Here is a 12,197-nt window from a genome sequence, read left to right as displayed (position 1 = left end):
TGCCTTTTGTGTGTCCCCTGCTGGGAGTTGGCCTGCAGGGAACTGGACTACAACCCAGGCATGTGCCCTGACTGGGAATCGAACCTCAATCCTCTGGTTCGCAGGCCCGCGCTCAATCCACTGAGCTACACCAGCCAGGGCCCAGAACAAATCCTATTGAACAGGTCAGTGGCTCTGCTGCCCTTGTACCATCTCCCCACCCCTGTGATATTCTCACATCTCCTAAGCAGTTTTTTTTGCCAAACCAAAGTCATGCAAAGTCATTTTAATATTCTTTGGTATTTTTTTACAATAAATTGTTCTTCTCTTTAAACCTAATGGATAATGGTTCTATGTCTCTCTATTGTACTCATTGTACATTATATTATTATTTCCTGAGTGCCTACTGCAGGAGAGACACCATATTTCCAAGTTTTGTACATGTTTTTTATTATCTGACAACTATGTTCAATCTTTCCCAGTGTTTAACTCCTATTTATATATTATCTATAGAATATCTCTTCTATCTATATTTTCTACCCTATTTTTTTGCTACTTTTAATTCACCATATGTGCCTTCTTTTAAGTTTTCTCAAATTCTTTAGGAATAAAAAAGAATAAATTTTAAATAGATAAATGTGCATTAAAATGTCCTTTTAAAATCTGAGCTCTAAAAAGTTTAATATGCACCAAAATGGCATAGTCAGAAATTTTATTCATGAGTGTCTTTCTATAAATTCTTCAAGCTAATTTTATTCTTAGAGTCTCAGATCTTAGAAACATGTCTTGTTTTCTGCTGATCATTTTGAAACAGAAAATTTCTAAATTCCTTGTATATGGCCAACAGTGCCCGAAATCTTTACTCTGACAATTCTAAATTGTATAATATGATCACTACTTGTAAAATGATCCTTCCCTTCTGTTTCATAAATAAGTTCTCTGCCTTGTTAAAATGAAGTTGAGAATAGGAGGTCCTCTCATACCTTCCTCTAACTTTTGTGAAGGTAAATTATAGGCAGATCAGAAACATGTAAGATGCTTTGCTTTCAAGGAAATGAGAAACCCAACAAAAGATTTTTTATATTTATACATATAACTATTATTTTTGATACTCTGAATTATTTTATATAGATCCAGGTTCTATCCAGTAACATTTTCCTCTGCCTGCAGGTTTTCCTTAAACATTTGTTATATTGCAAGTCTTTGGAGGGTGAATTATATCAGCTTTTGTATGTTTGAAAGGTTTTCATTTTGCTTTCATTTTTGAAAGATACTTTAACCTGCTGTGTAATTATGGGTTGACAATGGTTTTCTTTCAGTTCTTTAAAGATGTTGCACTGCTGTCTTCTGACTTGCCTCGTTTCCAACAAGAAACATATTGTCATTATTAACTATGTCCCTCTCGTAATGTTATGGATCCTTTTTCTCTGCCTGCTTTTAAGACTTGTTTTTACCTTTTTAGTCAATTTCCTTGTAATGTGCCTTATAATAATTCTCTTGATGTCTTTTGTGCTGTGTGTTTGTTTAGTTTCATGGAAATATGAAGTTTTAGTACTCATCAAGTTTCAAATATTTCAGCAATTTTTTCTTAATATATTTTGCATGCTCCACACTCTTTATTTTCCTTCAAGGACTCCAATTGTCATGTATTAGGCCAATTCAAATTGTCCCAAGGTTCACTGATACTTTATTCATTTCTTCTTGGGTTTTTCTTCTAACTATATTTCATTTTAGGTAGTTTCTATTACTACCTTTACATTCACTAATCTTTTCTACTGAATTGTCTAATGATTTTGTTAATTACACACAGTGTACTTTTCTCAAATGTTATAATTTCCACCACTAGAATTTCATGTCTTTTTATTTATGCTATTTCTCTACTGAATATGTTCAATTTTTCCTTTACCTTCTTGAACATACAGAATTTAGTTATAATAACTGTCTAATGCCTTTGTTCACTAATTTTATCATTTGTGTGATTTTTGTTTCTTTTTAAAATGAACATTTAATATTATATTAGTTTCAGACATACGGCATGGTTGTTAGATATTTATGTAACTTGTGAAATAATCCCCACAATAATTCCAGTACCCACCAGACAACATATAAAGTTATTAAAATACTACTGACCTGTTCTTTATGCTATACTTTACATACCAATGGCTATTTTGTAACTGCCAATTTGTACTTCTTCATCCCTCCACCTTTTACACTCAACCACCCAAACCCCTCCCATTTGGCAACCATCAGTTTATTCTTTTTTTCTCTATGAGTTTGGTTCTGCTTTGTTTGTTTGTTTGCTTCAGTTTTTAGATTCCACATATCAGTGAAATCCCATGGCATTTGTCTTTCTCTGTCTACCTTATTTCATTTCACATCATATCCTCTAGGTCCATCCATGTTGTTGCAAATGGCAAAATTTCATTTTTGTTTATGGCTGAGTAATATTTCATGTTATACATGTACCACATCTTTTTCATCTAGTTGTCTATTGCTTCCTTACTTTGGCTATTGTAACTAATGCTGCCATGAACATAGGAAGGCACATATCTGTTTTCAAATTAGTGTTCTGATTTTTTCAGGTAAATACCCAGAAGTGGGATTGCTGGATTATATGGTAGTTCTATTTTTGATTTTTTGAGGAACCTCCATACTGTTTTTCACAGTGGCTGCATCAAATTGCAATCTGGGTCTCTTTCTGCTGATTTCTTTCCCCCTCATTCTTGATTGAATTTTCCTTCTTCTTTGCATGGCCATTAATTTTTTAAAAAATTGGGTATGACATCCTGTGAATTTTACCTTGTCGGGTGCTGGTATTTTTTAATTCCTGTGAATATTTTTAAGCTTTGTTCTGATATGCAAATGTTCAGCAAGGCAAACTCTATACATAAAAAATAAAATGACTGAATAAAAATACTGCCAGTCACAGATGGAATAAGACAAATTTTTTAAAAACTAATAATACATTAGTAAAATCAATCATTTAACTTAGCAGAAGGATGGATAAAGCAAATCTTTAATAAAAGTTTGGTAANTCAGTTTATTTTTTTTCTCTATGAGTTTGGTTCTGCTTTGTTTGTTTGTTTGCTTCAGTTTTTAGATTCCACATATCAGTGAAATCCCATGGCATTTGTCTTTCTCTGTCTACCTTATTTCATTTCACATCATATCCTCTAGGTCCATCCATGTTGTTGCAAATGGCAAAATTTCATTTTTGTTTATGGCTGAGTAATATTTCATGTTATACATGTACCACATCTTTTTCATCTAGTTGTCTATTGCTTCCTTACTTTGGCTATTGTAACTAATGCTGCCATGAACATAGGAAGGCACATATCTGTTTTCAAATTAGTGTTCTGATTTTTTCAGGTAAATACCCAGAAGTGGGATTGCTGGATTATATGGTAGTTCTATTTTTGATTTTTTGAGGAACCTCCATACTGTTTTTCACAGTAGCTGCATCAGATTGCAATCTGGGTCTCTTTCTGCTGATCGATTTCTTTCCCCCTCATTCTTGATTGAATTTTCCTTCTTCTTTGCATGGCCATTAATTTTTTTAAAAATTGGGTATGACATCCTGTGAATTTTACCTTGTTGGGTGCTGGTATTTTTTAATTCCTATGAATATTTTTAGGCTTTGTTCTGATATGCAAATGTTCAGCAAGGCAAACTCTATATATAAAAAATAAAATGACTGAATAAAAATACTGCCAGTCACAGATGGAATAAGACAAATTTTTTAAAAACTAATAATATATTAGTAAAATCAATCATTTAACTTAGCAGAAGGATAGATAAAGCAAATCTTTAATAAAAGTTTGGTAAAGCAAATGTTTAATAAAGACAATTATATTTATTTATACCAAAAATAGAGAGCTAAACACCGCAAATATTTTAAACATTTTGAATATAAGTAAAAACATCATATACCTAGGAATAAATCTAATAAGATGTGAGATTTCTATACAAAAATTATAAAGCTGCAGAGCATTTAAAGAGACCTACATATACACTGAGAGAACAGTGGAGCAATCTTAATGAAGATAAGCATTCAAAGAAGTACAGATCGGATACTCAAAGACATAAATAATAAGATCTGTTTTTCTTAAATTGCAAATACAGCTGTGAACCAAATTCTAATTCTTATACCATAATTTATCATATACATAACTTCAATAATAATCATATGCTTATAATAATGATGCATTTATATTACATGCAAATTTTTTAATCCTAAATTATTGGTATTAGATATAGAAAATATAATTTTGCTCTCCACATGTTACCTGACAACGAGCAGGAATGGTAACAGTTTCTTTCCGATCCAAGAAGACAGCCCGAGAAACAGAAGACCCAAGTGTACTTTTCCTCTGTCTCTTTGAGCACTTATTGCTAATGTTGTTGGTGATAGTGTTGCTGGGGATATTATAAGACCCAGGGCCTAAAATTATGAAGAATATAGTATACAAGAATAAACATGCTTTTACATTTTTAAAAGAAGTAACTTTAAATTATTTTTAGAAAGAACTCCCATATACTGGTAGCAGAATACAAAATGATATACCACTTTGAAAAACAAGTTGTCAGCTTTTTATGAAGTTAAATATATGCTTACCATATGACCCAGAAATTCTACTCCTGGGTACTTTCCCAAGAGAAATAAAGACTACCCAAATGTCCACCATCTGGTGAATAGATAAACAAAATGTGCTCTACCCAAATAATGGAAAACTACTCGGTGATAAAAAGGAAAAATAACTGCATCAACAATGAAGCTCAAAAACATCATACCAAGTGAAAGAAGACAGATGTATAACCCTGAATAATAGATGATTCCACTTATAGGAAATTATCAGACTAGCGCAGCCACTTTGGAAAACAGTATGAAAATTCCTCAAAAAACTAAAACTGGAACTGCCTTTTGACCCAGCAGTTCCACTGCCAGGATTACATCCTAAGAACCCTAAAACACCAATCCCAAAGAACCTATGCACCCCAGTGTTCACAGCAGCACAATTTACAATAGCCAAGTGCTAGAAAGAGCCTAAGTGACCATCAGTAAATGAGTGGATCAGAAAACTGTGGTGCATGTACATGGTGGAATACTATGCAGCAGAAAGAAAGAAGGAGCTCCTACCCTTCACAACAACCTGTGTGGACCTGGAGAGCATTATACTAAGTGAAATAAGCCAGGCAGTGAAAGACAAATACCACATGACCTCACCTATAACAGGGAACTAACGAACAAAACAAACAAATGAGCAAAATAGAACCAGAGGCAAGGAAGGAAACAAGAAACAGTCTGGCAGGGCCCTGATGAGAGAGGGGATGGGAATAAAGGAAGAAGAGAAAAGGCCTAATCTAGGAACAGTTATAAATGACCCAATGATGTGGACAACAGGGTGGGGATTGACTATAGGAGCAGGGGTTAGGGGACTAGTGGGGCAGTAGAGAGCAACAGGGGACTTTGGGACAACTGTAACAGAACAATTAAAAAATGCAAAATCATAATACAAAGACAGTTGCCTGGGGCCAGGAGTGGGAATAGAGATTAACTGCAAAGGGCCATGAGAGAACTTTCTAAAAATGATGGCAATGTTTCAAAACTTGCAGTGCCAGGTACCTGACTATATACATTTACCAAAATGCATCAAACTATACTTAAAATGAATTATTTTTATTGGGTAAATTATACCTCAATCAAAGAAAGAATGAAGGAAATCCCTGACGCCAAAAAGTATTGAAAAGTTGATGAAGGAGCATCAACAATCAATTTGAAAAAAATTATCTATCATCTAGTCTTCCTATCACAGCATTTTAATTTTTTGCCTTTTAGCTTTTAGTGCATTTTTTATTACCAGGAATTTTTTCTACAGCAGCAATCTGAGAGAATAACATTTCTTTTTTAAAGTTCAAATAATACAAGCATCTTTTATGCCATTGAAAAAAATTTAATTTGAAATAAATACAGTTTACCCAATGCTGGGGTTAAGGGCACTGACCCCCACACAGTCAAAAATCTGTGTGTGTATAACTTAAGCCAGGCTTTCACATATATGAATTTTCAATCACAGATTAAAAATGCTTATTTGTTTTTTTTCTATAATTCAGCATTTTTTAAAAATCAGTTCCAATGAGCAGCAATATATGTATATAATGCAGTATGATGTACTTGAAAGAACACTTGACTTGGTCATACTCATGTTATCTGGATTCTACAAAATGAGGTCTGCAACTGAATAGATTATGAAATATCACTTGTTTTCCTGGGTTTCAAGTTCTTTTCTGAAGATAATAGGGATTGACTAGATCAGTGCTATTCAACATGTGGTTGGTGGACTGCTGCCTGCCCAACAATCTAAAATAAAGAAAAAAGAAAAGGAGCTTACAACTAAACGTTAAACTGAATATTTTACTAAGCATTTTGTAACCATTGCTGACTTACATTCTAATACATCTCCTTCCTCCCTGTGGGCAGGGAAACAGTCAACAAATGGATACTGGGGTTAAATGTGATCAAATCATTATTATCATCGAATCCTCTATACTCCCAATATATACAAGGCTTTTTTCAAGGAAGTTGCCCATAAATTCTTCTGTTTTTCAAATATTCCAGTTCTAAAGTCTATTCCCCAAAAGTCTCTACCCAAATTTCTGTTGTGCCAACTCTCAGAAAATCTAATGCTAACATGTGTATTCCTGCCACTTTCCAAAATTCCTCCACTAGTAATGTTTAGGGAAAAAACAATGAAAACTATTTAGGCCACCATTTAAGATATTTGAAAGACAAATCCTCCAGATCTCTCTATCTCCTGGCATAAGAGGATAATATAACACATTGTCAGTGAGCTTAACTACTTAAATACAGGAGACCTCAAGGTGTGTACATCTTAGGTACTACTTTATTAAGCTTCTGATTTGAAAAGCCATCTTGATCATATATTTTGCTCCTTGTAGAAGTTTTTCATATTAATTTCCTAGTCATTAAGTATAGAAGTACCCAGAAATCTCAGAGCTAGACAGTTTAGGGGTGCCTTCTAACTTGCTTTGATTGCAATTCATTACTGAGTTCTAATATCTACATAAAGAAAAAAGGAGCACAAAATTCCATGAAGGCCATTCTCACTGACTCTTAAAATAAGGTGCAGAATGAGACATTAGAGATAATCATAATTCAAGTTTATCCTTTATAAATAAACTAACTTTGGGGGAATTTATAATACTTTATTCATCATATACTGAACTATCAAGTTGAAAAAAAGACCCAATCTGAAGGCAGCTGGGTCACTCAATAAATTCATATTTAGAAAAATTTGGATTTCAGATTCATGACAAAGCCAAGCACCTATGCGTGACCTCTTCCAAATGACACTGTTAGACTCATACATAGAGGCTCAGGTCTCTAACACCAACTATTTCAACAGGCCCAGATTTATGCTGCAACGCATGTAATTTCACCTGAGAAGTGCTAGACTATCACTTTCACTGCAGAAAGCCACCAAGCTAGCCAAGATTGGTGGGGAGAAGACTAAGACTCAACCTCTCTATGGCCTGAGCAGTAAGCACTTGTGTGCAAGAAGTACAGTATTACTATAACAAATCACCATAGCAAAACTTGTTGCAATGGTTTGGGATCAGGCGATGGGGTCAGAAGCTGAAATAACTTCAAGACTTAGGAGACAGTTGGTGATGGCTTAAGAGACAGTAATGAAATGTTACTGGAGGTTGGAGAAAAATAATTTGTATCATACGATAGCAGAAATTGTAACAAAATTAATGCTTGAGGTAATGAAGAAAATGGGTAACAAATTAGTAGGTTCTAGTTAAGGAAATTTCTAGAATGAATATCAGAAGTACCCACTAGCTGCTTTCAGGTATAGATAGTAAGACATGAGCTAAAACATTTCAGTTGTTAAGCAGAATTTATAGGAAATAAAAAGGAATCAGGAGTTTCTGGATTTGAAAGTAAAATTAGTTTTCATTCTTAGTCTCTCCAAATAGCAAAAAGCTCTCAGGGTGAAAAATGGCCTAAAGGCAAAGTTCAAAATCAAGGTTTGACTTGATGACCCTAAACTCTCAGAGAAAGATGGAATTTCAGAAAATCTCTCACTTAAAGAAAAGGGCCTCCATCAGATTGTTTTTTTTACTTCTTTTACTCCCTTATATATTACCCAGAAAGTGCCTGATTCAGAGAAGGCACACAATTAATATTTGTTGAATAAGTAAGTGAAATTTTAAAAAGTGCTGGCTTTTTCATAAGAAAGTGCATATGTTAATATCATGAAATAAATGAAATTGTGTAGTCATCAAAATGTATTGTCTGTGGTGTAGCCTTTTAAAATATAAAGACATTCAGCTCTGCTAAAAATGATTGTCATTTTTTTTCTTCTTATCAACAGCATTAAGCATCCTTTCCACTTACTATATGGGACAGCAGCACTTTTCTCCCTCTTCTGGACCAACAGTCAGTAAGTACACTGAGATTTGTCACCCCTCCACATGCATGCCCAAGGATAGGCTAGATTTTGCTGCTGTAACAAAGAAGTCACATAACTGTCCAGCAGCTGCCCTCCATGTACTGGCACATTTTGGCACATCTATCTGAATATAATACTGTGACCATTCTCTCAGGGGAAGAGAAAACTGTAGCTTTTTGTACAGACATTTAAATGCTTCCAGCTACAAGTGACATGTTTCACTTCCAATTTATTTCATTGGCCAAAGCTAGTCATGTGACCTCAAGGCATATGGACCAAAAAGGAGGGAAAACTAGAAATACTAGTAAACAACATCATATCCCTTATGGTGAGGAAGCCAAGTACCTTTTATATGTTTTCTAAAAGTTTTGTTCATCTTTTTGTTAATTTTTCTAATAAACTCGTTTTCTTAAAAAAAGGAAGGAAGGAAGAAAGGAATGAAGGAAGGAGGGAGGGAGGAAGAAAAGAAGAAAGAAAGAAGGAAGGAAGGAAGGAAGGAAGAAAGAAAGAAAGCAAGCAAGCAAGCAAGCCGGCCACTAAGAATTTTGAGTCCATGTGTCATAGACACTCTTGGCTAAGACAAGGGTGCTCCTGAAAATTGAGACACATCAACACCAAAGGTGACCCAGACTAGACAAAGGTTTTTCTAAGAAGTACATGTGAGTACGGCCTTTTCCCATATACTTGGTAATAAACTCACACAGTAAGAAATGTACAAACTTTTTGTGAGAAACTGTACCAACTTGGAATGAAAAGAACAAACAGCAGTCTAGAGTGGAAAGTAGCTTGTAGACTCCCAACCTTCTATGTGCAGGAAGCATGCTGAAAAGCTCCAGCTGCAAACACACAGCATCTTCTACAAAGGAAGGATGATACAAAGAACGAGACCAACAGCCCAGAAGGTAGAACAAAGTACCACAGAAAATCATTCCCAGAGAGTCCAAGTAGGACCTAATCAAGGAAAAGGCAACGTACACCTGATTGGATTTCAGATTTGCTATATCCCTGTGGCTTCTCTGGGCCTCCATGTTCCCTCTTTTTTTAATATGAGTGTCTATTATGATTATTCTCTTTCTCCCACCATTGTGTGCTGAATTTGTGGGGATCACAATTTGTACTTTTAGTTCACAACTCTCCTGATAGAGAGGAGTCCAACCCAAGAAGCAGATCTGAAGTACCATACTCAAAATCCTCTCGCGTCTATGCCTGACTCAGATAACAAGATCTTGGACTATAAGATCATACCGTAATTCCATGAGACTCTGGAAGTGTTGAGAAGGCATGTAGGAAAAATGTATTTTGTGACCAGAGTGTAGTCTATAGTAGGATAAAGATGGCCACAAATTTTTTGCTAATCCTGTTATTGAGAGAAGAAGTAGCATATCCTCCTGTTCAATATATGCTGCCCTGAGTGACTTGCTTGACTAACAGAATGTGATGGAAGTGATGTCCTGGGGTTTCTGAGGGTAGGGCATAAAAGGCCTTGCAGCATCCTGCCAGGTCTTGTGGCACCCGAAGCTACCATGTTAAAAGACCAACTATCCTGGGACAGCCAGGCTGGAGCTATGCATCCATTCTGAATGACAGTACAATCCAAGCTTTGTCTTCCAGCTGTCCTACAAAATAATGAGGTCCAACAGAAAAGTTTGTCTATTTTATTCTATTTTATTTATTTTTGTTGGAGTCCATTTTTATTAAGGGCAGCGGAACAGGATCACAGCATCTTAGAAAGCCTATTGTCTTCCATGGGGGACAGGGATAGGGAGGAGGGGGAGGATGCAGCCCACTTTTGGTTTGGTTCAGGCAGGTATAAATTCATGAGTGGGCTCAGGTCAGTGGTGACAGCTCTCCCTTGTCCCCAGAGGACCCAGCGCTTTGGTTGTGGAGCTGCCAGGGCAACAGCATGCTCAAAGACTAGGTCAGCCCAGAGTAGGTGCTCGGGCTGAGGTTCATTCACCAGTGTTATGAGGGACTAGATTACTCGGTTGGTTTTTGTTTGGGGATTCCAGTTTTCAACATTATACTGGCAGACTGACCTGCCCCTTTTCATCAATGTTGGGTTGATAGATCTTTGCTTTAAATGTGATCGCCGGTGGTTTGAATGGGTGCTCTGCTGGAAAGCTGACTTCAATTCTGAAGCTCCCCTTACTATACGGAAGGTTGTCCTTCATCAGCCTCCTGAAGGCTGCCATCTTCAATCTGGGGTCTTTTTATTTTAAGCCACTAAGATTGTTACACAGCAACAGCTAACTATATGTTCACAATTATATGTTATTTTGGTGCTATATTCTTAGCTCTGTATACTAGAATAACCAAAATACGTGATTAGACATCACCAAAATAGAATTTTAACAAAACTGAGCATCAGAAGTTATGTTACTAGCAGTGACTGCATAATTGATATATATAGTCTCTCTGGAAAAAGTCCAACCAATTAGTGTAACCTGGCAGTCAAAGAGAATGGCCTGGAATGCACATATGTGAACAATGATGACTTCATTGTACTAGTCAGTGGGGACAGTTAGATGCTGTTGAGTGAGCATGTGTACTGTGAGGCCATCACATTAAAAATGACTGAGCAAGTAGAGCAAAAAATCTGCACCAGATTTTGCATTAGGCTTGAACATTCCTCTGTGGGAACTATTCAGATGATTCAGAAGGTCACAGCTATGGGCAACTAGTGTTTGGAAGCTTCGTGCATCATGGCTGGTGCAAAGTATTTTGGTAAAACATCAAATCATCGAGGAGGCTCAGCCTTCCTACAGCCACCACTCGGCACCCTGAGACTTCTGGCTTTTCCCAGAACTAAAATCACCTTTGAAAGGGAAGAGACTTCAAATCATCAAAGAGATTCAGGAAAATATAACTGGGCAGCTAATGGCAATTAGGAGAACTGTGTGAGGTCCCAAAGTGTCTACTTTGAAGGGGACTGAGGCATCATTGTCATATGTACAATGTTTCTCGTATCTTGTATGTTCTTCAACAAATGCTTCTATTTTTCATGTTATATGGCTGGATACTTTCTGGAGATAGATAGATGATGATAGATAGATGATGATAGATAGATAGATAGATAGATAGATAGATATAGATACAGTTATATTCATCTACCAAAAGAAAGCTAGGAAATTCACTGAATAAAAGGAAATAATAGAAAATTACAAATTAAGATATGTGACATGTCAATTCAAAAATATTACCAAAATTATTGCTAAAATTACCAATATTAGCAACATTACCAATTATACCTAATGTTTTTTAAAAAGCATTGCAGATTTAAAATGACAACACCAATCACAGAACAACAAAAAGGACTGTACTCTCTGATGCATCCATCTTGTTAAGAATATTAAGTTACATAAAACTAAATGGAAATAATGCATGGATTCATTGATAACCTGGTATTTTCTCTGTCTTGGAGCCTTGTGGGAATCGAGCAGCACTTTGACCAAATGGGGTACTTTTAAATATTGATGTTTTCTTCAAGGATTTGAAAGCTGTTCGAGGTTCATTATATGTGCCAGGACCTGGGGTGGTTGATTTTACAGGCGCAAATCTCTATCAAAGAAGGAAAAATATGTGAGGAACTATTGTGCACGTTGATACTTCATGAGTTAAAAGCTGCCTTCTCGGTAATATAATATCTAGAGCTTAATTTATTTCTTAATGGAGTGAAGAAGATTTAGATGAGTTAAGATATGGTACCTATCAAACCATAAAATATATAGCTTTTAGCAAAAT

General features: G+C 35.7%; 1 protein-coding gene across 1 annotated transcript in view; it reads right to left on the bottom strand.

Annotated features, from left to right (window-relative positions):
• The window catches only part of STPG2 (sperm tail PG-rich repeat containing 2), a 196,062-nt gene that overhangs the window by 66,756 nt on the left and 117,109 nt on the right, over positions 1–12,197 (bottom strand). Inside the window, exons 6-7 of the mRNA XM_037039115.1 lie at positions 11,855–12,014; positions 4,266–4,420 (exon numbers count right to left, since the gene is read on the bottom strand). Coding sequence (XP_036895010.1) covers positions 4,266–4,420; positions 11,855–12,014 — 315 coding nt within the window. The remainder of the gene's footprint in view (positions 1–4,265; positions 4,421–11,854; positions 12,015–12,197) is intronic.

Source organism: Sturnira hondurensis, unplaced genomic scaffold (assembly GCF_014824575.4).
Source record: "Sturnira hondurensis isolate 20B ecotype Veracruz unplaced genomic scaffold, ASM1482457v3 Scaffold0025168, whole genome shotgun sequence".
In the NCBI taxonomy this organism is placed as follows: Eukaryota; Metazoa; Chordata; class Mammalia; order Chiroptera; family Phyllostomidae; genus Sturnira; species Sturnira hondurensis.
The sequence above is the reverse complement of the archived record's forward strand: the minus strand, read 5'-3'. Positions and strand labels throughout refer to the sequence as shown.